This window comes from Crinia signifera, chromosome 3 (assembly GCF_055691185.1).
Source record: "Crinia signifera chromosome 3, ASM5569118v1, whole genome shotgun sequence".
Lineage (NCBI taxonomy): Eukaryota > Metazoa > Chordata > Amphibia > Anura > Myobatrachidae > Crinia > Crinia signifera.
In genome coordinates, this window is record NC_139219.1 from 304,454,184 (window position 1) to 304,480,991 (window position 26,808).

General features: G+C 45.7%; 1 protein-coding gene across 1 annotated transcript in view; it reads right to left on the minus strand.

The window, feature by feature from the left end:
- NBAS (NBAS subunit of NRZ tethering complex) overlaps positions 1-26,808 on the minus strand; it is a 540,465-nt gene that overhangs the window by 22,631 nt on the left and 491,026 nt on the right. Inside the window, exon 51 of the mRNA XM_083178566.1 lies at positions 8,529-8,657. Coding sequence (XP_083034692.1) covers positions 8,529-8,657 — 129 coding nt within the window. The remainder of the gene's footprint in view (positions 1-8,528; positions 8,658-26,808) is intronic.

The following is a 26,808-nucleotide window of genomic DNA, read 5'->3' on the forward strand; positions in this document are numbered from 1 at the left end:
ACTCATGTCAACCTTTCACCCATGTTGACATTTTACATGCAACCATTACTGGTCCACCACATGAAAGTCCATCATGAGTCAATCTATGTTTAATACCCTAAATCCCTGCTTTCATTGAATGCATATGCATAGTAGCAGGGCCGAAACTAGGTGTTTCGGCACCCGGGTCGGCAGTCACTTGGTGGCCCCCCAAAATAAAATTAAAAACCCACCAAATTACTGCCTTGGGGACAGGCAGGGGGTCCGGGGACTGCAGAAGGTTAACTCCGGCTCCTACTAGCGCTGCCAGGCGGTGGGTGGGAAGCAGGTTTTGAAAAGACTTGCCGGACGCTGATTGGCTGAATTCAGCCAATCAGCGTCCGGCAAGTCTTTTCAAAAACATCAGCGCTTCCCGCCGCCAGGCAAATAGCGAGCGGCTGTGTATGTGAAAGCTGCCGCTACACCAGTCCCTGGACCCCCGCTGCCAACATACCTGTGTGCAGCCAGCGGGGGTCTCACTCCATCTCCCAGCGCTATCTGCCTGGCGGCAGGAAGCGCTGATGACTTTGAAAAGACTTGCCGGACGCTGATTGGCTGAATTCAGCCAATCAGTGTCCGGCAAGTCTTTTCAAAACCTGCTTCCCGCCCACCGCCCGGCAGCGCTAGTAGGAGCCGGAGTTAACCCACCAGTCCCCGGACCCCCGCTGCCCGTCCCCGGGACCCCGGTAGGAGCCAGCGTTAACCCACCAGTCCCTGGACTACCGCTAAAATTTGTCACAAAAAATAAATCGAGCAAAATGGGCTGACATGCAGACCAGCAGAGTTCAAATGCAAAATCCCTGCATTGATTAATGCTTTTATTTAGCAAGGAATAGACACACCCCCTCTCCCTCCCTTTTTTCAAATATACAGATAAGTCAAAATCGCTTAGTCAAAATCTTAAGCAAATCTTAAGGCACATAGGAAATCGCATAGTAAATCAAATAGGAAATCGCATAGCAAATTGTATGGTAAAAAGTCAAAATCTTAAGCATATCTTAAGGCATATCTTAAGGAGTAGAGAAAAAAAAAAAAAGGGAAAAGTAAAAATCGGACAAAACATCGAATCGTACATCGGATCGCACAGAACATCGAACCGTGTGTACACACTATAAGGATAAAGTGAGGCTATAGATGCAGACACAGCACTACAGACACAGGCTTTGCACATATATGCTGTGGTTCCAGCCACTACCCTGCATCAGTAAGGCTAAAGCAAGTGGAGCTACAGATGCAGACCCAGCACTACAGACATAAAATCACAGTACATACTCAGACCAGGGCGTATCTCCCAGAGGCAATCCAGTCACCTGCCTCAGGGCTCCAAGCACTGAAGGGGTACCTGCATGCACTGCTGAACCAATGTACTTCACAGTAGGATCCTAGTGTGACTGCTGCTTCTCCAAATGAGCTCTGCAGCACACCCACTGCAGTTACTCACCTCTATCCTAGATGCCCTGCCAAAACCTGCAATAGGGGACGGGATGGCTTCCAAATGGTAACGCTAAAGGCCCATACACAATGGGCGACTTTGAGCTCAAAGTTGCTCAAAACAGCATGTTTGAGCGACTTTCAGCTGAAAGCCGCCCAGTGTGTATACCCCAGCGCTCCCACAACATCGCCGGGTTATACCAGCAGATGAGGAACTTTGAGGACGGCTTTGCATAGCTCTGCAAAGCCGTCCTCCCCCCATCGTCGGCACCGGTCAGGGGGAAATCCGCTCAGTGTGCATGCACTGAGCAGATTTCCCCCCAGCGATGAATGTGATCATCATAGTCGCCCAGTGTGTATGGACCTTTAGTCTGCACTGTAACAAGCGTTGATGCACCAACCTCTGCTGGACTATGATGGGACACACCAGTGAACGCTGAGTCTAACCCTGACCTATCGGCTATTGTCACACAGTGTACCAGGAGCCTGGAGAACGTGCTTTATAAAGTTGAGGGGGGGACACCAAACTTAAACTTGCCTCCGGGCGAATGGGATGAACCTATGCCCCTGAATCAGACACTAGAGCTCCATACAGTAAAGCCTTGGTTTTCATCTGGCAAACAGACAAAAAAACCCCCAACACACTGGAATCCCTTTTCACAAGCACATCGTGGTGCCCTCTACATGCACGAGACCATAGGCAGCTGGGGACAGAATGACACCTAGATGAGACGTTTTATCTTTCCCCAGATACCAGAACTGCGTAGATTTCCTTAGTAAATCATTTAGGATGTGCACACTGCAGGCTGCCATATTCCGCACACGTCCAGTACAGCACTGAGTGATCTGGAAGTAAATAAGGACACTAATAAATAAACAATGCCAGTTACAGAGGCCTTGTATCAGCGCTACGGATCTGTGCTGCCCTATAAATAAGCAATGACCGGGACTGATTTATCCTTTTCCATAGGACTCTGCTGCACTGCTGGGCTGAGCCCCTCATTTACATCTCTGTTACTAAGCAGCAATAATTATGAAATATTTAGACACAATCTACATGTACAAAGTGATATTAACTTGTGATACAATAATAATAATAATAATAATAATAGAGGCATCATACGATGGATGATAAATGATGCAATATGAGCCAGGAAAATATTCTTAAATGTGTTTACTTACGTGTGTTAACGACGTGTGCATGTGTGTGTGTGCGTGTGACTGTGCGCGCGTAGAGTGAATGGTCAATACTTTCACTGTTGTTTGCTAAATATTGATATTTTGGTCATATGCTGGATATGATATGCTAAATACAGATGTGTCCTCATACCATACTTGTCTACTCCCCAGTTCCTGCCAGATACACCAGAATTTTGGGGTGTTTCCCCCTATCCTATATACATTCTCCCCACTTTCTAGTGAATGGGGTGATAAATACATGGAATCTGTGACCACTGTTTAGGAGGCGGGGCCTATTGATGCAGATCTATTTGACTTGCCTCAGACCCAAACAAACCATTTCCTCGTGAAGGGGGCAGGGCCTAATGACACAATTCAACGGCTTCCTCTCTCTGGTGTAGATGTATGAAGCAGTGATAAGGGAGGAGAAGTGATAAAGTGCCTGGTACTTTATCACCGGCCAATCAGCTCCTGACTGTTAAGTTACAGGCTGGGTTTAAAAAATGGAGAGTCAGGAGCTGATTGGCCGGTGATAAAGTACCAGGCACTTTATCACTTCTCCTCCCTTATCACTGGTTCATACATCTACCCCTCTGTGCGGTATAGGAAACAAGTAGGTAAGTATCTCATATATCTAGCCACAATCTAGCGTTAGATACCTGGCATCAGTGAGCCAACAGGCCATGTAGCTCTGCTAACGTCAGGTGTCTGTTTTTGCCGAAAATGTGTCTTAGTCGCAATACAATGTGACTAACAGTGTCCACATTCAGCCCCTGTCCCTGCACATGCCGGCTGTAAAATATTCACCCAATATGATAGCATTTTTTAATGTGATCCTAGGTGCTAATCTCACACCCAGAACGCATTGCAAATGTGGTCATCGGTAAATGGGCCTAAAGTCTGTATACGGAGCCGAACAGAACTTTGATCAGGGTTGCCTACCCTCCCGGAATGGCCGGGAGGGTCCCGGAAATCGGGTCACCCTCCCGGCCCCCCGGAAAGGGGGCCAACCCTCCCGGATTCTGGGGGACCCCTGCTCTCCCCCCTGATTGCGACTCCTCCCCCCCCCCCTGACCGCGGCGTTTAAATTACCTTATGTCTGCAGATCTCCAGGGAGGGGGCGGGGCTAAAGCATCATAAGCGCACCATTTAGCCCCGCCCCCTCCACGGAGATAGGCAAATTGAGTAACTTTCCTTCATGGGGGTGGGGCTTAATGATGTCACGTTTAAGCCCCGCCCCCGAGCTCCTGCTGAAAGTCTCCTCTCCGGGCTTCTCCCGGAGAGGAGCTTTTAAAAGTCGGCAACCCTGACTTTGATTGGTCAAAAGCAGCAACTGTATTTTGTCTACAGATTCAGAGACTCAGTCGCACACAACATACAAGTATCATATATCATTAATTCTCCTCCTGAATACTAGTCACATTGCATTGTGATTAAGACATATTTTCAGCAAAATAGACACCTGAGGCTAGCCGCTAGAAGATTCTCACAGGACCTGGCCTTGCCAAGAGGGACAGTTTGGAGTAGAGATGTGTCGTTCGTGAGTGAACTAGTTCTTTTGAATGAGTGAGTGAGCTGTTGCTCACTAAAAGGAGAACGGTAGTTTTTCTTGGAGGCCTATTGTGCTATAAAATGTTCTTCTGTTTAGTTTTCATACGATGCATTTGCCTGAGCACAGCAGTGCCAACATGATAGCTTAGAGGAACTGTACTGACTCAGTAGGCTGTATGAGTCAGTGAACTGTATGACTTGGTGAACTACTGAACCACTGAGACTGAGAGGAACTAGTCTAGATTTTTACACAGAGCAAAATACTAATACTCATTGTAGGAGTTATAGGGTGAAATTCACTTCACAGTTCATGTTGCTATGGGCTACCAATCATATCCTGTCTACTATCTTCTAGAGGGTGGTAAATAAATAAGTAGCTTCTGATTGGTTGCCCATGGCAACATGACCTGTGAAGTGTATTTCACATCTTAGTAAATTTCCGCCACAGTCTTGTTAGAATGATCAGATATGTTTAATAAATCAGATTATTTAATATGTTAGAAAAGCAGTAACTTATCCAGAAACCTTACAGTGACATATTTAGCGCTGCAATATTAATCCTATTGTTGTTCCTAATTTTTACTTCCATAATATGCAGTAAAAGACCGAAATTCGGAATAAGTTAATAAGTCACTTTTTTCTGCTTTTAAAATACAGTAATTAGAAGAAAACCATCCCTTTGCCCCAATCTAACAGACCTTAGAGAGATCAAGTGGAGATTAACGTACGAAATTCGCTTTACATTATGAAACCACTCAAAACGGAAATAAATATTCTTTTCATGCAAAGGGACAGATGTATTAAGCCTTAACAAGAGATAAATGCAAGGGTGATAAAGAGAGATAAACGTCCAGCCAATCACCTGCTAACTGCCATGTTACAGGTTGTGTTTGAAAAAAGTCAGTAAGGAGCTGATTGGCTGGACGTTAATCTCTCCTTATCACCCTTGCATTTATCTCTTGCATCTGCCCCAAAGTGAGCTAGTGAACCAGTTCAGAGTTCTTTTCAATGAATGATCAGTTGCAGAGCGGCTCTTTTTAGTGAGTCACTTTGCCCATCTCTAGTTTGGAGTGACTGTATGAGTACACATACATCTTTGCTGCAGTCATCTGCTTTATATGATATACTGCCTGTTTGTTGAATACGATATTATGGACATTAGCTGTATTTGATACTCTGACTGTACATTGTATATAAACTCTCGGTGGCTGCGAAAGGAGCAGTCGGTTCGAGCCGGAGCTGCCGTCACACGACTTCCCCTAAAATGCCTGGGTACGCCTGCGTTTTCCCTGACACTCCCAGAAAACATCCGGTTACCATCCCCAAATGCCAGCTTCCTGTCAATCAACTTGCTTATGGCCAGCGATAAAAACATACAGATGGAGCCGGCCTCATGCTTGCAGGGGCTGGCGATTCTATCGCCAACCCCGCAAGCCATCGGAAGGGGGCTCACGCGCCCCTTTCTGACGGAGCGCCCCGTCTCCATCCGCCGCCTCCCCGGTCCACACCCCCCCTAACCCTGCACGTCTCCCTGAAGCTGAGACGGGCAGGGTCACGCCACCCAGCCGCTGAGTGACTGGGACTCGCGTGCGTGTGAGACGCACACGCGTCCCAGTCTGATGGAGTCCCGCTCGCCCAGTGGGGGCGTTCCGGTGAGCGCCAGCAATGAAAGAGAGGGGCTTCATCTGTAGCAGGAATTTATTGCGGGACGGCCGAGCTCATGTGTACTACAGGCCGGACACATACAGAGCCTCATTCACGGCTTCCGATCAGGTCTGAGGGGGATATTCAATCTCCGTCGAGCATCTCCCGTAGGGGAGATGCTCGAAGGGCCCTATTCAATGCTGTCTTCCCCGACAGCATTGAACAGGGTTTCTCGGCAGAACGAGCCCGACATCACTAGCTGTCGGGCTCGTTCTGCCGAGAACAGCTGGGAAGTGACGAGCTGCCGGCTGCAGCTCATCACTTTCCGGCTGCAACTCGCGGCCACGCCCCCTTTTCGCTCCCCGGCAGGCGGGACATTAAATCCCGCCTGCGTGTTCTTGGTCGAGCTGACCGAGAACGGGACTGGGTCACGACGGGCGAGCAAGCTCACCTGCCGTGACCTGAAGATTGAATATCCCCCTAAGTCGCAGTCAATTATAACAACGTTAATTTTATTTGTAGCAAACGCATCTAGGCATTAATTAATCTAGATTGTCTTCTATAGTGCAGGAACTCCTCCCTCTTTTACGCACACACACACAGCTAAATGTATAATCTATCCTCAATCACCAATCAGTGACAGTGGAACATCTGGAAACAGCCAATCACAAGCCTTTTATATATAAACATAACCTATGCACACGTTTGGAACAGAATCGATAAGATGAAATACTGAATTATGCACCCAGCCAGTAACATTACACTGGTGTCCAGTATTTCTACTGCTGCTGCTAAATCTGGGCTAGCATCCTCATCTGACACATGAGGAATACAAGGCACATGCTCAGGCTTAGAGAACATTTCAGTCTGAATGTGAAAAGAGACAAATACAGATAACTAAAAAAGAGATTTATTTGCAGGTGTCTTCAATCAAACTGCAAATGCACATACTGTATTTATTACTGTAAATGAAAGCTAATGAGTCAGAAGCAGCGCCTACATACTGTATCTTCACATTGAAAGCAATGTACAGAACATAGAAAGAACTTTAAATATGTGTAATGTTCAAGGGAAAAATGGAAAACGTGTACCCAGTCTCTGGTTTGTTGTGCCAGAGTGGACATATATATATATATATATATATATATATATATATATATATATATATATATATATACCAGCAATAATAATCACCATGGAATACGCTGCCACCTATCAAAATATCAGCTGTAATACTAATTTAGCAGCGTCCTCTCATTCCCAGCCCCAACATTACTGTGACCCCAAGGACAGTGAGAGATAGGTGTTTTGCTGAGCTGGTCTATAAACATATAGGCTGGGATGGTTACATGGGCAGAGTACACTACTGTAATGCTATGAGCACCCCACAAACATACAGTATACACGGCTGGCAGTGTATAGAAACCAAAAAGGCAATCTCTTAGTATAGTGATTAAAAGTCTCAATCCTAATGATTGTCTCAAGTGCCACCTGCCATATTAAGTCCATTAATTTGTTAAGGGGGAGGGTTATGGTTATGCTGCAAGTGGGCAAGTTAGGGTTAGGCATTGGTATTGGTATTTTTTAGGCATGGGGGGGGGGGGTTATGATTAGGCACTGAGGATGAGTTAAAGTTAGGCACTAGGGGTGAAATTTAATGGATGAGAGAATCAGAAAGCGGCAATCAGTTACACTGCAAAATCAAACTGGTTTTGCAGTGTAAATGATTGCTGCTTTAAAAAAAATGGAGATTTCTTACCAAATCTCTCACTTTCTGATTCTTTCTTCCTATTAAATGTCACCCTAGGTGGAGGGATACATATGATTAGGCACTAGGGATGGGTTACAGTCAGGCACTAGTTGGAGGGATCTATATGGTAAGGCTATATGTGGGAAGTTTAGAGTTACATAGAATTTGACGGCTGATAAGAATCACTTGGCCCATCTAGTCTGCCCCTTTTTTAAACATGTTACCTCAAACCATATTTGATCCATATTTCTTTGTAAGGATATCAATATGCCTATCCCAAGCATGTTTAAATTGTTCTACTGTGTTTGCCTCTACCACCTCTGATGGGAGGCTATTCCACTTATCTACTACTCTTTCTGTGAAGTAATTCTTCCTCACATTTCCCCTGAATCTTCCTCCCTCTAGTTTCAGTGCATGTCCTCGTGTTCTGCTGCTCCTCTTCCTGTGAAGAATGTCTCCCACATGTACCTTGTTAAAACCCTTAATATATTTGAAAGTTTCTATCATGTCCCCCCTTTCCCTTCTCTGCTCTAAAGTATACATATTAAGATCTTTTAGTCTTTCCTGGTACGTTTTGTGATGTAGGCCATGCACCATATTAATTGCCCTTCTTTGTACAGTCTCTAATGTATTTATATCCTTCTGGAGATATGGCCTCCAGAACTAGAGTTAGGCACTAGGGGAGGATAATGGTTAGGCTATACGTGGGAAGGTTAGGCACTAGATAGAGGGATATACTGTATATGGTTAAGCTACAGTTATGGTTAGGCACTGGGGTAATGGTCAATGTAAACTATCACAAGCAGGGCCATCTTCCCTTGGTGTTTTCCCTTACTACCCCTGCATTCCTGTATCACAAGCCTGTATGTGACTGTGGCCAATTTGTGTTGACTTACAGTTACAAGTCCTCCATACAGCCAGCACATGAGAATGCGTACAGCTTGGTGTCTCTTACCTTGGTAACTGCTGCTAACAGCTCCAGTGCCTTGGAATGAAGATTGCTGTGTCCGCTGTCAATAAGGAGCTTCAGTGATGTCAGCAGCATGGACTGCTCCAACATCAGCGAGCAGATCTCATTCATACACTGAAAGAAGAGTTACAATCATTAGAACACGATTTTATTTTGTAGATGACAAAAAAAGAGAAAACATTTTGCTTCACATTGTTATTGTGAAGATTTGCTCTTTTCGTGAAATCGCTATTTTGTATTGATCCTTTTCCACAGTAAAATACCTGTATATAACCGCATATACGGATAGCTTCAGGAAGTAGAACACAACAATGCGCCGATGACAGCGGTAAAGGGAGATAGCAATATTATTGCAGCGGTCTGAGGTCACACAAAGGAGATGAAAGGAGAACTTTCACCTGGGTCTCTACAAAACTATCACAAAGATTATTCTGGGAGCCCGGGGTAAGTATTTGTGGCCCCAGATAGGATGTGAAGAAATACATCACCTAGTGTCAGCAAAGGCTCTAAAGGTGCACACACACTTATTTTGACCAATTTTTAATTCCCATTATGTTAATTTTGGCCCTTCTGAACGATATTGGTCAAAATATCTTTCAGTGTGTACACTGAGACACTGATGAGGAACTTCCCTTGGACCCAGTGTCCTGGAGGAAAGATGTTGATGAAAGATGTTGACGAAAGACGAAACACATACACTATTCTATCACCACTACCCTGCACTTCCCACACACCTTACACTACTGCCGCTACTCTGCACCCGCCTCCCCACATACACTATTATATCACCACTACCCTGCACTTCCCACACACCTTACACTACTGCCGCTACTCTGCACCCGCCTCCCCACATACACTATTATATCACCACTACCCTGCACTTCCCACACACCTTACACTACTGCCGCTACTCTGCACCCGCCTCCCCACATACACTATTCTATCACCACTACCCTGCACTTCCCACACACCTTACACTACTGCCGCTACTCTGCACCCACCTCCCCACATACACTATTCTATCACCACTAACCTAAGCTTCCAACACACCTTACACCACTGCCGCTACTCTGCACCCGCCTCCCCACATACACTATTCAATCACCACTACCCTGCACTTCCCACACACCTTACACTACTGCCGCTACTCTGCACCCACCTCCCCACATACACTATTCTACCACCACTACCCTGCACTTCCCACACACCTTACACTACTGCCGCTACTCTGCACCCGCCTCCCCACATACACTATTCTATCACCACTACCCTGAGCTTCCAACACACCTTACACTACTGCCGCTACTCTGCACCCACCTCCCCACATACTCTATTCAATCACCACTACCCTGCACTTCCCACACACCTTACATTACTGCCGCTACTCTGCACCCACCTCCCCACATCCACTATTCAATCACTACTACCCTGCACTTCCCACACACCTTACACTACTGCCGCTACTCTGCACCCGCCTCCCCACATACACTATTCAATCACCACTACCCTGCACTTCCCACACACCTTACACTACTGCCGCTACTCTGCACCCACCTCCCCACATACACTATTCTATCACCACTACCCTGCACTTCCCACACATCTTACACTACTGCCGCTACTCTGCACCCGCCTCCCCACATACACTATTCTATCACCACTACCCTACACTTCCCACACACCTTACACTACTGCCGCTACTCTGCACCCGCCTCCCCACATACACTATTCTATCACCACTACCCTGCACTTCCCGCACACCTTACACTACTGCCGCTACTCTGCACCTGCCTCCCCACATACACTATTCTACCACCACTACCCTGCACTTCCCACACACCTTACACTACTGCCGCGACTCTGCACCCGCCTCCCCACATACACTATTCTATCACCACTACCCTGCACTTCCCACACACCTTACACCACTGCCGCTACTCTGCACCCGCCTCCCCACATACACTATTCAATCACCACTACCCTGCACTTCCCACACACCTTACACCACTGCCGCTACTCTGCACCCACCTCCCCACATACACTATTCTACCACCACTACCCTGCACTTCCCACACACCTTACACTACTGCCGCTACTCGGCACCAACCTCCCCACATACACTATTCAGTCACCACTACCCTGAGCTTCCAACACACCTTACACCACTTCCGCTACTCTGCACCCGCCTCCCCACATACACTATTCTATCACCACTACCCTGAGCTTCCCACACACCTTATACTACTGCCGCTACTCTGCACCCGCCCCCCCCCCACATATACTATTCTATCACCACTACCCTGCACTTCCCGCACACCTTACACTACTGCCGCTACTCTGCACCCACCTCCCCACATACAATATTCTACCACCACTACCCTGCACTTCCCACACACCTTACACTACTGCCGCTACTCGGCACCAACCTCCCCACATACACTATTCAGTCACCACTACCCTGAGCTTCCAACACACTTTACACCACTTCCGCTACTCTGCACCCGCCTCCCCACATACAATATTCAATTACCACTACCCTGCACTTCCCACACACCTTACACTACTGCCGCTACTCTGCACCCGCCCCCCCACATATACTATTCTATCACCACTACCCTGCACTTCCCGCACACCTTACACTACTGCCGCTATAATATACTGCTTTCCCCGCACACCCTACACTTCTGCCGCTACTTTTCACCCGCCTCCCCACATACACTATTCTATCACCACTACCCTGCACTTCCCCCACAACTTACACTACTGACGCTACTCTGCACCCGCCTCCCCACAAACACTATTTATTCTCCCTCCGGGGGTGTCGTGGACACCCCCGGAGGGAGAAAGTGTCGGGATTTCGGCGGTCGGGATTTTGAACGCCGGGATCCCGACCGCCGGGATTTACACTGCATCCCCTATCACCACTACCCTGAGCTTCCCACACACCTTACACTACTGCCGCTACTCTGCACCTGCCCCCCCACATACACTATTCTATCACCACTACCCTGCACTTCCCGCACACCTTACACTACTGCCGCTTCAATATACTGCCTTCCCTGCACACCCTACACTTCTGCCGCTACTCTTCACCCACCTCTACACATACACTATTCTATCACCACTACCCTGCACTTCCCACACACCTTACACTACTGCCGCTACTCTGCAGCCGCCTCCCCACATACACTATTCTACCACCACTACCCTGCACTTCCCACACACCTTACACTACTGCCGCTACTGTGAACCCGCCTCCCCACATACACTATTCTACCACCACTACCCTGAGCTTCCAACACACCTTACACTACTGCCTCTACTCTGCACCCGCCTCCCCACATACACTATTCTACCACCACTACCCTGCACTTCCCACACACCTTACACTACTGCCGCTACTCTGCACCCGCCTCCCCACATACACTATTCTACCACCACTACCCTGAGCTTCCAACACACCTTACACCACTTCCGCTACTCTGCACCCGCCTCCCCACATACAGTACACTATTCTATCACCACTACCCTGAGCTTCCAACACACCTTACACTACTGCCGCTACTCTGCACCCGCCTCCCCACATACACTATTCTATCACCACTACCCTGCACTTCCCACTCACCTTACACTACTGCCGCTACTCTGCAGCCGCCTCCCCACATACACTATTCAATCACCACTACCCTGAGCTTCCAACACACCTTACACTACTGCCGCTACTCTGAACTCCCCTCCCTGTCTAGTGATCTCATCAGATCGCATAGAAATGGAGCTGAAATTGCCTGGTGTGTATGCCCCTTTAATCCTCTATGATGGGCAACAGAATTTGACCTTAAGAACTGTATTCATAGCTGGAAACAGTGACAATCTCAGGCAAGTTGAGTGATGTGGCTTTTGTACGCATGCATCCAAGTCACGCTGTGAATGAGCAACAATTTTGCTGAAAAGCTGTACTGATTTGATTGCATGGTCTCTAAAATATTCTGGGCGGTACAAGGGGAGATAGCTGGGCGGGGGTGTGGCTAATCCAATGCAGGCAGATGTAGCAGATTATGATAATGTTGCAGTTGTCATTGAAATCTGATGCGTGCATACACATTCAACAGCGGATATAGCAGGCCTTAAGGTGCCCACACACGGTGCGATGAAGTACTAGATTGCATTGTATCTAGTACAAAAAGCATAAAATGTGCTACAGCACCGTACTTTTTGTTCTAGATACGATGCAATCTAGTACAAAAAGCATGGGCTGCACAGACTTTCTGTGCTGTGCGATGTGCGGGAGCGCGCATTACACCCGAAATGCACACCGTGTATGGGCACCTTAACTCAGACAGAGAAACTGCACCTATAGATGCGTCCATGTACATCTAACCTAATTTTACGTTGCACAGCCGTGCTGGTCTCGGTAGCGCTAAGCGGCTTTTTTGCTACTCTATTTTTAATGCATGCATAACGGAGAAAATATGATGCACAATCAGCTTCTGTTGATTAAACTGATATGTGACATGTCTATATTCCGCGTGTGACTGCTGCTGTATCTGTATAAGAAATGGAATGTTACATACTGTAGCATTTTCTATTTTCGTATTGGAATCAGCAGGAGCTGCTTGTGTGTTCTATTTGCTCTGATTTGCAAATAAGCCACTATATAATGGAATAAGTCGCAAAAAAGACGCCCAGCACTAAAGAATCACACTGAGCCTGTTGATTGAGTCCTCACTGTTGAATGAGTCCTCACTACTTACATTTAAGCTGAAATGTGTATTAAACTGTGGCGCTCTTTATTTGTACTGTATTTTTGTTATTTATTCAATGTTATGCCAAGTTTTGTCTCCCTGTATTGTTCCTTTGTACGGCGCTGCGAAACACTTGTGGCGCCTTATAAATAAAATTATAATAATAATAATAAGAGCCTGTGCGTTATGTATAAAGGGACTTGCATTGCATGTCGGATAGGTGTATGTGGACACGCAACATCTGTACCGCAATGCAGGTGGAAGTTTCCATGGTGACACCAATGGTGGCACCTAAAGATCAAGGTAATGCAGCAGCTAGAATTGATGAACAAGACAGGAAATCAGAGATTGGCATATTATCACAGATCAACAAACAGGCCAAGAAAGTCAGGGCCTAATTCAGACCCGATGAGAAGTGGCTGAATGGTGGGGGGGTCTGCGCAGTATCACACTGGGTGTCCCCATGAAATGCTAGGCATTCAGCTGGGAGCACATTATTACCGAAATGGAGAGAAATGATTGAATGGTCGGCAACCATCAAATTAATTCTCTTCCTGTTGGCTGCGAGGGGATGTGTTCCCGTACATATCTCCTCGAATGCTGATGGGATACGAGCGGCGCTGGGGGCACGCAGAGGGTGCATTAGTCAGGGCGGTCCTAGCGAGCGGGTCTGAATCAAAGCCTTAATCTGAACGATACCTTGCACCAAATTTTACTCATCTATACTGGCGATATAAAAAAAGGAACACTAAAGTATGTTAAAGGCCTTTATAACATAGTAAAGCAAAAGTTTTGCAAATGACACCGTTAATCACCAATCTGCCGAACCGGGAGAAGGCGATCTAGTGAGAGACTATATTATCCCCTTTCCATCACCTATTTTATTTTGTAAAACAAAAGCTAGGAAGTCGGACAGATCAAAGAGAATGAGAAGAATCTTAAAACCGAGACACTCCGCCGGTTCATTTGCCAGTTTTAAAATCTGGAAACAGTTCCACATTGAAAGATCTAATTAATTCCATTTGCTTTTTTTTTTTTTTTTTTTCCTGCATGCGCAGCCTGCATTTAAATAGGTTATTAATGAAGGTGCACTTGCAAGGCCGAGCAGATCCGATGATAAATACAGAAACCTTTGAGCAGCGATACCTTAGTAGAAAAGTTTCAGGTGTGAATTTTAAATTATTGAAAGCGGCACAGATTGGGAAGCGGCACTGAAATAATAGGCAGCTGGAGCCAGCAATGAGGAGACGGAGAGACATTGTTTTTAGTTCAAAGTAATGCCAGGTTATTCTACCGCCATGCATTATATAAACCCGGTTACATGCCTCCAGGACATGTGCTTCCTGTTCCAACCACTTTTTATTCACGGTAACTCAAACGGGAGTGAAGATGTAAGCAAGATTCAAATAGCAACATAAATGCAGCTCAACGGACCAAAGACAAAAGTCGTGACACTCAAGAAGCTGCCGGCTAATCAGAGAAATCTCAGGTGCCATCTTTTGTTGGACTTAAAGGCGCTGCGCTAGTTATCAAACAGGCCTCTGTTCTGGGAGCTGTTCCTGCTTGTTACAGTCTGATCGGGGAGGGCAGAGGGAACCTTTCTGATCACATTCCAATGGGACGCTTTGACATTTTAGTAGTACTGTAGAGTAACAAAAGAATCCCCAAATTCTTTCTTCCAATACATGGAAGCAGTATTGCTGGATCTAATATTGTGGCAATAAGAATATTTGTCAGGATGTACAGGGGCTCAGAACGGAGTTAATCCCTGAGATGTGTAGGCAGCAAAGTGATCTCTTAACTCCCGTAAATAGACACCGTGTTCATACGCACGGCATTAATTCACCGCTGCTTCCTGTAGAACACTCTGCAATTACTTTTTGTGTTATGCAGCCCATGGGCTACAGAGGATGGAGTTAGCTGCCAAGCACTCTGGATCTTGGTAAATTAGGCAGCCACCAAAGAAATGTATGGCCTATGGGGGTTTGCTTCTGCTGTCAGAACTGTAGAGACGGTGAATGATATTGGAGACATCAGCTGTTAAATCTTAGGGCAGTACGGATGGTGTAATGTTAGCATTACTGCCTCACAGCGCTGAGGTTATGGGTTCTATTCCCACCTTGGCCCAAAAATATACTGGTAGGCTAATTGGCTCCTAACAAATTAACCCTAGAATGTCTGTGTGTGCATGTATATGTGGTAGGGAATATAGATTGTAAGCTCCACTGGGGCAGGGACTGATGTGAATGTTCGGTACTTGTGTAGTTTCGCGGCAGCACGCTACGCTACACTACATTGTCAGAGTAGTGTCCCTGCGGCAGCCATGCGTAGTATCCCTGCGGCAGCTCAGTGAGTCAGCGTAGTGTCCCCGTCAGGCAGCGTAGTCACTGTACGTTCCCCGGGAGCTGCAGCTCTCGGACGCTGGCAGAGAGACGATCATGCGTGCGCCGGCGGAGAGGCGCGCCATCTGTCTGAGACGCACAAGCGAGTAATTCATGCGGCAACCATGCCCGTGTCCGCTTCAGGAAGAGGGTCATGATTAGGGGTTCGGCAGCACGTGCGTCTCGTGCACAAAAGGGGGGGGGTGTGCAAATGCCTCCATTTCAAACTCCCACTATCCACGTCAGCCCAGGGCGTGGGCCCTAGTAGATGGTAGGTGACACTTATAATGAGCGCAGCGCCAAGTAATCCGCATCCGCTCGCCACACGTTTTACGCGTCCCCTCTCTGGGTCGTGACCAGGGTTGAAATGTTGGGTTGCTCGACCCAGGGGGTACGGATCATTGGATAGACAGCAACTAGGTCGACATGTGGTTTTTCACTTTCTTTTGTTCCGAATTTCGACACAGTCGACATGGAATCGTAGCACCACGTCCGCTCGTCATGTTTCGGGCACACTATTTTACTCTCCCCCCCATGATGGTAGGGCTTTAAATACCGCCTGTCGGCACAAAAAAGATAAAGGTGAAAAACCCCATGTCGACCTTTTGACTGTTGACCTTCCCCATGTTGACCGAATGCTTGTGTCAACCTGACGACCTGTCAACATAACCCATGTTGACCTTCAGTCATGTCGACCCAATGCTTGTAGACCTAGTGACCCTATCCCGACCCAGGGTGGCGCTTTCACGCCGCACCTCAACCCGGGTCGGTGACGTAACGACCCAGCAATAACCCGGGTCGAGAGTGCGGTCTGAAAGGGGTATAATTTAGAACCCCACACTAGTACATGGCGACAACGGGCCAGACAAGGAGTAAAGGTAAGCCGGTATACATGGCCTGCATTCCTTTTTTTTTTAAATAGCATTAAAAATTGGAATTTTCACCTACTTTTCTATAAATGAAGAGATGATGAACAGACCCCTGAATATATTACACAATATTAGCCTAACAATTTTGAAGATAGAACCTGGAGCCGTTCTGGAATCCTCTCTAGAGCCTGACTTCAATCTTTGCTTCAGGTATGCCAGTGTTGATTTATTAATAGCGGTGTTAATTATCACTTCATAGCTGGTATTCAGCAGCAGAATTCTCCCAGTCTATCTAACGTTAATGCATGAAGAAACTGTCATTGCGATGAACCTTTATTTAAAGGAATAAAAAGCTTGCAATAATAGATGATAATGTTTTTCAATCCATATCTATCGTCAGATAAAAATGCTGCGTTCTCCTCTGAGATAATCTAGATACACCATAGTGTAGGTACAATGTCTAAGGCGTCTGTTTCATTATAAGCGCTGATAGAAGAGATTTTATATAGCTGTATAGCGCTACTATAGGAATCTATCATTGCTGTTATAGGGTCACAGGGCCATGTGAGGAAGGTTCAGATCCCCAATGATGCAGGATAGCAGTGGTAACTATTCGTAATGATAGACATCGCAAGTCAATGGTTAGAACCATCGATGTTAACTATTCTACGACAGACCTTTTGTTGATGGAATTATGGGTAGTCGGTGGTTGCCAGCCATTGGATGCAGCTATACGATGTCCATATAAAAGCCATAGCCTCACATGATTTGATGCCTGGCAACCATTTGATGGGAGGCTCCATTCACTACCGCTGTGCTGTTAAGTCTGGGACACTCCTGTGCATGCAAAACCTGGCATGTCTGGGCAGCGCCTGGGGCCACCCCTCATTTTGTGATGTCACAGGAAGGGGTGGGGCCAGCAAAAGAGGCATTTTGGCAATTTCCTGCCTGCAGGCACTCTGCTAGCCAGATACAGTGGTCAGGGTGCAGCGACAGTGCCACCCCAGAGCTCCACCCTGGGCAAATGCACTGCTCTCACACCCCTCCCTATGTCAGCATACCTCCCAACTGTCACGATTTTAGAGGGACAGTCCCGATTTTCGGGTCCTGTCCCGCTGTCCCACCCGCGGCAGGCATTGTCCCGCTGCGGGGGGTGGCAGTTGGGAGACCCCCCAATCTAGTAGAATAGACGCTGTGCGCATGCGCACAGCGTCTATTCTTGTATGAAAATGAGGTCGCGGCTAATTAGCATAAGCCGCGCCCTCATTTGCATACGCCCCGTCCCCTTTTGTTGGGAGGTATGTGTCAGACACGTACACTGCAATAGAAGCCAAGTTTAAAGTTCCCAGTAACAAATTGAGGGTAGATTTATTAAGCTCGATGAAGTGATAAAATGTCTGTTTTTTTATCACCGGCCAATCAGCTCCTACCTGTCATTTTTCAAACCAAGCCTGTAACATTACAGTTAGAAGCTGATTGGCCGGTGATAAAAACCAGACACTTTATCACTTCACCGAGCTTAATAAATCTGCCCCTCAATTACAATTTGAAGAATAATTAAAAAAAATATAAACTAAAAAAAATAGTACAAATAATAATAAAAAAACCCCACAAAATATAAATGTTAAACAAATTGAATAAAGCATTTTATTCCACTAAAACGCTGCTATTTTCACCCTGACAAAATATTGTGGAGGTAGAGGAACCACCACCAGGGATTAAGGGCCTAATGGGCCTGGAGCTGAAAATGTTCAAGGGCCTATTATGAGAAGTGGAGGAGGTGAGGCCAACGCCATGTAGAACCCACACACATACAGTAGGCAAAGCTAAGAGGTGGTCTGTGAGTGCACCAGACCACCCATTAGACATACCGCCAAATCGGTACTGGTTAAGCTGACAGTGGTAGTTTGCATGGCACTTAACAGCGTCTGTCTGTTCTAACCCGTGGCGCTCTCATCACTCACTGTGAGCACAGTGAGTGCTAGAAGTCTAGAAGTCCCAGAATGCCAGCGCTTGGGACTCATTGCGCATAGCATTATGGGAGCAGCCAGGAAAAGAAGAACACGGAGGAGCAGAACAGCCCACACCCACGAACTGCAGTCCGAGTCAGCCAGCCACCGAGCCCTGCTGCTAGAGGGACACTGGACAGTGAGTAGGAGGCGAAGACATTACTTATGTGGAAATGGCCATTGCTATGTATAAAGGGGCATTACTGTGTGTATAAAGTGAAACTACTGAGTGGCATACTCTATGTAAGGGGAATTATTGTGTCGCATATGTAAGGGGAATTACTGTGTGGCATATGAAAAGGGCTACGCCACCTTTTTGCAAGGCCAAGCCCCCTTTTTGTGAGGCCATGCCCCCTTTTTGTGAGGCCATGCCCCCTTTTCAGTGCATGAAGGTCCCTACACGGGAGTAGAGTCTCCCACTATATATAAAAGTACAAAAAGAAAATGCAACTTTGCTACTTATGATTTATGGCCAACCATGTGGTCAGCTGGTTATCATCATGCTGCCAGGATGATGTGGAGGCCTGGAGCTGCAGATCCATCCGCCCCATTTTTATTAAAGGGCTTATACAGTACTTGCTTTGCATGGAAGAACCAGTGCTGAAATAGCCATGATACCAACCTACAGACTTATTAGGTTAGGGAAAAGGGGAAGTGGTGGATGGATCAGTGCACAGGTAACAAATATATGAAAATAGTTCAGAACAATTTAATTTAATTTCAATAATCCACAATTCAAATGTAGTCAGGAGGTCTGTGAAACAGATTCTCACAAGGTAGATAGCGTGGAGGTGCTCCCTAGAGAGTAAACGTATGCAAACAGGGAAGAGGAAAGACTCTCTCTTTTTTGGGGCACTCTTTGTTGGTGATTACAAGGCTGTAATCGGTTTAAGACTTTCATAAGAATTTATGAATGACAGTATATGATACAACACAAACTAGCCAGGGTATGGGTATTTTTTCACCTCTCAAAGAAAATTTTCAAACAGGGGAACAGTAGTATTGGATAGGTATAGTCACTAGTAACACATGGGAGAGTGGGGTGGATGAATCCCCCCCAGAGTGTGGTAAACTTAAGATTTAGCTTTTATTAGTTTTCTTATTAAAATTAGTACTAGACAAAAGTAAAGATATTACATTGACACACAAACATGAAACATATATAAATCACACCGAGTTGTCAATGCCCAGCGGGCATAGATTCTCCTTGTTCGGTAGCGCACCACACTGTAGGTAAAAGAGAGCTAAGTAGACAACTGAAGTTCCAAACAACTCTCAGTGTATATCAACTGCAGAGTCTGTTATCATGGGTGATATGCTTGGGTCTGTCTAACGTAACTATATCGACACAATGTATCCAAAGGAGCAGATTCCTGTTACCAAATGTAACTACTTGTGTGTGTTGCTACTATCTGTTCTGAACTCAAGGAGCTGTAGGCTAAGAAATGCCTTTACAAAAAAAGTTTTTGCCAAAGAAAGTGAGATAAGTCATACAATTATACTTTACATGAATATTATCACATTTATCACGATGCAAAGATGCCAAAATATGTCCAAAATTTTTGGACATATTTTGGCATCTTTGCATCGTGATAAATGTGATAATATTCATGTAAAGTATAATTGTATGACTTATCTCACTTTCTTTGGCAAAAACTTTTTTTGTAAAGGCATTTCTTAGCCTACAGCTCCTTGAGTTCAGAACAGATAGTAGCAACACACACAAGTAGTTACATTTGGTAACAGGAATCTGCTCCTTTGGATACATTGTGTCGATATAGTTACGTTAGACAGACCCAAGCATATCACCCATGATAACAGACTCTGCAGTTGATATACACTGAGAGTTGTTTGGAACTTCATTTGTCTACTTAGCTCTCTTTTACCTACAGTGTGGTGCGCTACCGAACAAGGAGAATCTATGCCCGCTGGGCATTGACAACTCGGTGTCGTTGCAACCTACAGACTTGCCAGCATCAGGGCTGGGTACATACAGAGAAGCCATTGGACTCCTGGACTTAGAGTTTCCTCCCTTTTAATAAATAGACCCTTGCCTTGAGTAATATTCCACTATAAACCAAAACCTTACAAAGGACGCAATTAATAATATTTCAGCTATTTTACATAAATTCAGTAAAAACAAGTCGTCCTTCTGTATCCAGCTAAGTGAACATTACTTTATGTCAGAGTTGATGCGTTCTAATTTGACGGACAAATTAAAGTGCTGTGTAGGAAAAAGCCTAATTATAATGTACAAACTTATTAGACTTGGCTGTAAAGCTCCCGTACGCCGTTCTAAACAGTGAAATACTGTGTGTAATAATCCCCCTCAGCCACCGCCGGCAATAGCCTGGGATGCATTCAGTAAACATGGAGCAACTTGGGATATTGGGCACAATTCAGATCCTGTTTGCTCCGCTGCAAATTCGCAACATGAACAATTATCGGACGAGCGTGCATGCGTATGGTACACTGTGTGCATGTGCGAGCCATTCGTATGAAGACTGTGATTGACACCCTGCGCCCATTTGGGGGGCGGTAACCGTGCATTTTCTGGGAGTGTCCCAGAAAACGCAGACGTTACAAAGATGTCAGAGGGGTGAGCCACTGCCATCATCAGCGGCCTCCTTCTCCCCTTGGCCTTTGCAGCTCTGGGTAAGTCCTGGCTTATTCCATGGTGAGTGATTTCCCCCTCATGTGCATGGCTGCGATTTACAACCGTGCACATGGGAAGGACGGGATTTACATGCTAGCTAGGCTCCGATAACTCGCAACTCAGCAAGCAGGTCTGAATTGGGCCCATTGTGCAGTGTGAAATCAGCCAGTAGAAATAACCAGGTTCCAGCGACCCAGCATTTCAACCTGGATAACGAGCAGGGTTGAACACATGTCCATCCCGGCACACAGTGCAGTGTGAATTACTAAGCCTGGGAGGTGTGACCCAGGATCCATTATGACAGCATAAGAAGAGCTTATCCTCCAATCGGAAGCTCGGCATGTGCCTCTGGTGATGTCACTGACCCGTTAAGCCGGGTTGGACAGTCAAGAAGTCTCAGCTGGGTCGCACCTGTGTTGGACCCATGTATAAAATCCTCAGAGCAATCCAGCTGTGCAGTGTGGAAGCGGTGTTAGTGAGCTAGATAATAAATATATACAGCATATACTGTATGAACGGATGAACAATCAAGGAAGAAGGATGGGGATCCATCCAAATTCCCAACATGTGACACAGCTCCCAGTTCTTTAAAAAAGGTTTTGGAGATGGGGGTGTGGCTAGGGCAGGCCACACACCCCATATCCACTCTCGCCCCAGCTTGTTTGTCAGTGATGTCACTGGCACCTGTGGTTACACAACAAACTGCACTTTAACTCTGTTTGCGGATATGGAAGCCTGTAAGAACGTTTTCCATTCTTTCAAATGAGATTTTAATACAGTATGTACAGATTATAATGCTGAATGCTTTATGAACCCATAGCTTCACACAAGTTATTTAACATGGAAGTTCCCAGAGTCACTTTAAGTGCAAAAAAAAAAAAAATAACCAAGAACTATAGATAGACTTTTCTATAACAGCTGGAATGAATGATATTACCAAATGAGATGTGAAGAGGAAAATGAAATACTGCAGCTATTTAATTATACAGGAGCTCGCAAAAATAGAAACTCAGTGAGATGGCAAATGTGGTGCGCTTTGTTAAAGAATCACAGGGAGAAAATAATCGCTGGTCCAAAGCCAGATAAATATATTGCTTTCATTTCAATGACATGTGAGCTCCACGAAATAAAACGGACACCCCCCGAAAAAGGAAATGCCTCTCTCAGCCTGCGGAGATTTGAAGAGGCTGAAAATCTCCGACGGACAAAGAGAAGACGATGGCGGCTCCCTTTCATGGCAGCGTTCATTAAAACCTCACAATCCATAATTATCTCCTCCATGGTATGAGACTCTGAGCTATGGAAGCGCGTCACTTCCATCACGGCAGCTGGCAATCAACCCAACGCGATGAATATTTCTCGGCTCGTCTTTTTTTGTAAAAAGATTACTTCTCCTGGGTAATTGGCCTTTGGCGAATAATCTGCCTCACTTGTAACATATCAAAAGAGTAAGGTTCTAGAACCCTTTCAGAAATCTAATTCACCCTATGTACTATAAAGCAATATAAGCGGTTCTAACCTCTGGTCTCTATTTCCAGGATAGGTTTTCTTGCTGAGCAATCTCACTAATGTCTGGTGCTTTCCAGGCCAGGAGGGCAATTACCACCATTGTGAGAGGAAGGGGGGGATAGGTGGGAGAGGGATCTCGGAATTATTATTTTCAGACTCAGGGCCAGAGGTATCAAGCTTCAAAAGAGATAAAATGTAGAGTGATAAACAGCCAGCCAATCAGCTCCTACCTGCCATGTTACAGGCTGGGTTTGAAAAATAACAGGCAGGAGATGATTGGCTGGCTGTTTATCACTCTCCGTTTTATCACTTTTTGAAGTGTCAGCTGCCCGCCCTGGTCCCTCAGAATGTGCACGCAGATCTAAGGTTGCTCTGAGCAACCTTAGATCTGTGTGCACGTTCCACATTATTCGATGGTCGGCGACCATCCCCCCGCAGGCTTTTTCTGCCTGGGCATCCTTCTGTGTCTTTTTCCTTTCTTCTTGTTTACATTTATACATTATAGGATGTGGATAATGTTGTTATTGGTTGATTACCAGTGTGTACGGTCATTATGAGATTATAAGTATGAGAAATAACAGAAGTGTCGGGAGACTGTAGATGTGTGTTAAGGGGACATCACAAATGCAGGTGGGAGGAGTCAGAATAACTGTCCAATCAACTGTCATTACATGACAATGTAATGACATCATTTTTTATCACTCTTCAGCTTTAATATATATAAATATTGAATTGAATTTCTCCCAACTGCCCTCTGTGGAATATGAGCGTGCTACTTATATCAAATAAACCACTTCATATTAATTAAATGACTTTCCCTCTTTTCTTTATGCATGCAGCATGCTACCTCTCCAACAAAGAGCTAGACCATTTGTTTGGTATAGTTTTTGATTTCAATGCTCTGTACTCATCTAAGGCTTGCTTACACTTGTGTGGGTCTCGCTGGCTGCCGGTTGCGCAGAACACAATGTAAGCTGGCACTGAAATAACCCACTGGATGGAATAATGAAAGTTCCCTATGATTTTTGTTCTCTCGATAAAGCTTACACCCCACCAAATGCTGATAATAAATTTGGATACTGGGAAAATAGATTATGTTCCTGATTTATAGTGAATACAAGACCTGTTTATAGAACTGCGGCCAGCAACACTTTATTCTACTGGGAAACAACAAGGATGACTTGGCATGTTTCTTTGGAACACTGTACAAATACCTGTTTACATGGACCAAAGTATGAATAATGCCAGACAGTATTTTACAGTAAGCTGGTTTTTTAAAGCTTAAATGTGTGCAAGCACTAAGCTGGGAAAGAGACTATTATTAGTGACGCACAATGGAAATTGCATGTCTTTCAGGACCCTATTATAGTTATTTTCTGCAGAACAGCAGTCTTTGGGATCCGCTCCTCTCCATGGTCCTGAAAATCAGATTGTACTCGGAAGCCGTATAATTTCTTTGGTCTACTGTATAAGTTATTGCATTTATTATGAAAAGATTCATTCAGATAAGTGCATGCATTACACGGCATCTCTGCAAAAAAGAACGTTTAATGTCCGTATACCCAGCCACGGTTTAAATGGGATCTGAAATAGGCTAAAGAGCTAGCATTTCTGTCACTTAAGCTGCTGTGATAATGGGGTTTATTTTTGTCTGTTCGGACGTGGAAGAATTCGGCCTCACTCCTACGGTTGGTGGACTGCGCATGTGCAGGTCCCCATTGCAAACAGCTTCGGTGACTTGCATAGTCGCTGAGCCAATCGCAGGGACTGGGGGTGGCCGTGGGCGGAGTCGGGTGTCAGCCATGCAACCAATCAGCTTCTACCAGTCATTTTTCTAACACAGCCTGTGACACAGCAGTTAAGAGATGATTGGCTAGTACTTTATCACTATCCAATTTATCACTATTCATTCTTAGTACATCTGGCTCAGAAAGAGAAAATGGCCCTTGCTAAATTGCGAGAGATTTGTGTTTGGAACGCTAATCGCAATCCACTCACAAATCCATATGCAATTACCCGAACCATTGAACGGTTTTTGCTATCTGTGCAATTGTGAGTAAATCTGAGGTGTCCAATAATCTGTGACTGGGACAGGCTGGTAGTGGTCATCGTAAGCATCTCAGACCCTCCTTTAAAAATGCTTGTGCACGTCTGTGTTTTTCTAACCACTCCTAGAAAGCGGTAGCTTTACACCCCCAAACGACGGCTTTCTGTCACTCAATCTGGGGCTCCATTGCGTATGATCCATAAGCGTTTTTAGTCGCTTCTTCCCTCGCACATGTGTGATGAATACTGTACACACGCGCAGTCATCCGATAACCGCTCAATTCGCAATTTCTCTAATTAGCGGTTGAGTCAGAATAAGGCCTTCTGTCCGAATACTAATGTACCAGGTAGATTAAATTCAAAACAAAAACAACTTTATTATTTACTATGGTTTACACGTTCGTTTTTTTTTTCGTTATGAGCTGGTTTCCAGTCAACTAGAACTGCCTGGAACCTTTACAACGAATAGAGGAGGAATATAGAGATTCTGTTCCAAGCGGGGAAACTAGTAATGTCGCTGGATAAAGAGATTCATTGGAAAAGCAAAGCGTAACGAATATGAGGCATAGGAGAAAGGCCGGGGAGGCAATATCTTCATTGTAACTAGCGCCGGTGACAAGGTTGTTACACCTGAAAAGAACAAATCTGAGATTTGCGGTACAGGGAGAGATTTCGCATCTTGCTAGGAATACATGGGATTAAGCTACGGCTTGTTTCGCCAGTTAAGCAGTGTCAGAGTCCATGGTTGTCAGCTTTGACCATCTTAGTGACACGTATCAGTGCTATAACTGGGAGCAGACGGGAAAGCAGGTTTTAAGTGGATTTCCTCCGGCCTGTCACACTTAACACCAGCAAAAATCCGGGACGCAGCGCTGAGATTTCCATCCGCGATATAACATAGTCACACGGCCAGCGGATTCATATGCAAAGCTATGTCTGGATGAGAGTCCCGGCTCTCACAAACACAAATGCATTACATCACCATGGATACGAAGCGTCTGGCAGTAAATTTGGAGGTTGCAGGGAACCTGCACTGAGTGAGAGAGTGGTTTTAAGGTAACATTTTATACAGCACAGAGTGCAAGAGGCTATCAAACGCAGGGCTATAAAACAGAGCAAACAGCACTAAAAATGCTTTCAGGCGATGCCGACATCTCTAGCAGCCTGGACAGGTGTAATTTATAGGTGTACATTTCTAAATAGAAGAAACGTATAGCTAATATATATCTATATATCTCATATCTCTCTATAGAACTGTATTTCTCTGCATTTATCATTCCTATCCCATGTGCAAGGTTCCTATTCCAGAGCATTACCCCTCCATTACATCCATATGCTGCAGACAAATCCCCGCAATGCTAAACGGAACCACATATTGCAGAAAGGCCGCCATGGTTTGTGTGCATTGCATGCATTTAGCGAAAGGGCCTGATTCAGAGCGGATTACGGAACTGCTTTTTTTTTTTTAGCAAATAGATAAAACCGTGCTGCACCGCAGGTGGGGCAGATGTAACATGTGCAGAGAGAGTTAGATTTGGGTGGGGTGTGTTGAAACTGAAATCTAAATTGCAGCGTAAGAATAAAGCAGCCAGTATTTACCCTGCACAGAAATAAAATAACTCACCCAAATCTAACTCTCTCTGGCTGGGTTCCATGTTGCCCACCTTTATGCAGTCTCATTGCCCCTGGCCCCGTGTTTGTAGGTTTGCCAGCAAACGGACCATGCTCACCTGTAGTAGTCCAGCTAGAAGAGAGCTTAGCCACAGTTTTGCCCATGCAGATGCAAGAAAGATGCGATTGAAACGGGTGTGGATCGTATTGTCGACCCGACTTAGGTCGACACCGTTGGGTCAACAGGCAACAAGGTCAACAGGGTTCTAGGGTCGACATGGATGAAGGTCGACAGGTGTCTAGGTCGACATGGGACAAGGTTGACATGGTTTTAGGTCGACAAATGTGTTAGGTCGACATGGGTTAGGTTGACAGGTCGCGAGGTCGACATTGTTTTTTTCACAGTTTTACATGGACTCAGTTGGAAGTCACCCGCAGCCCC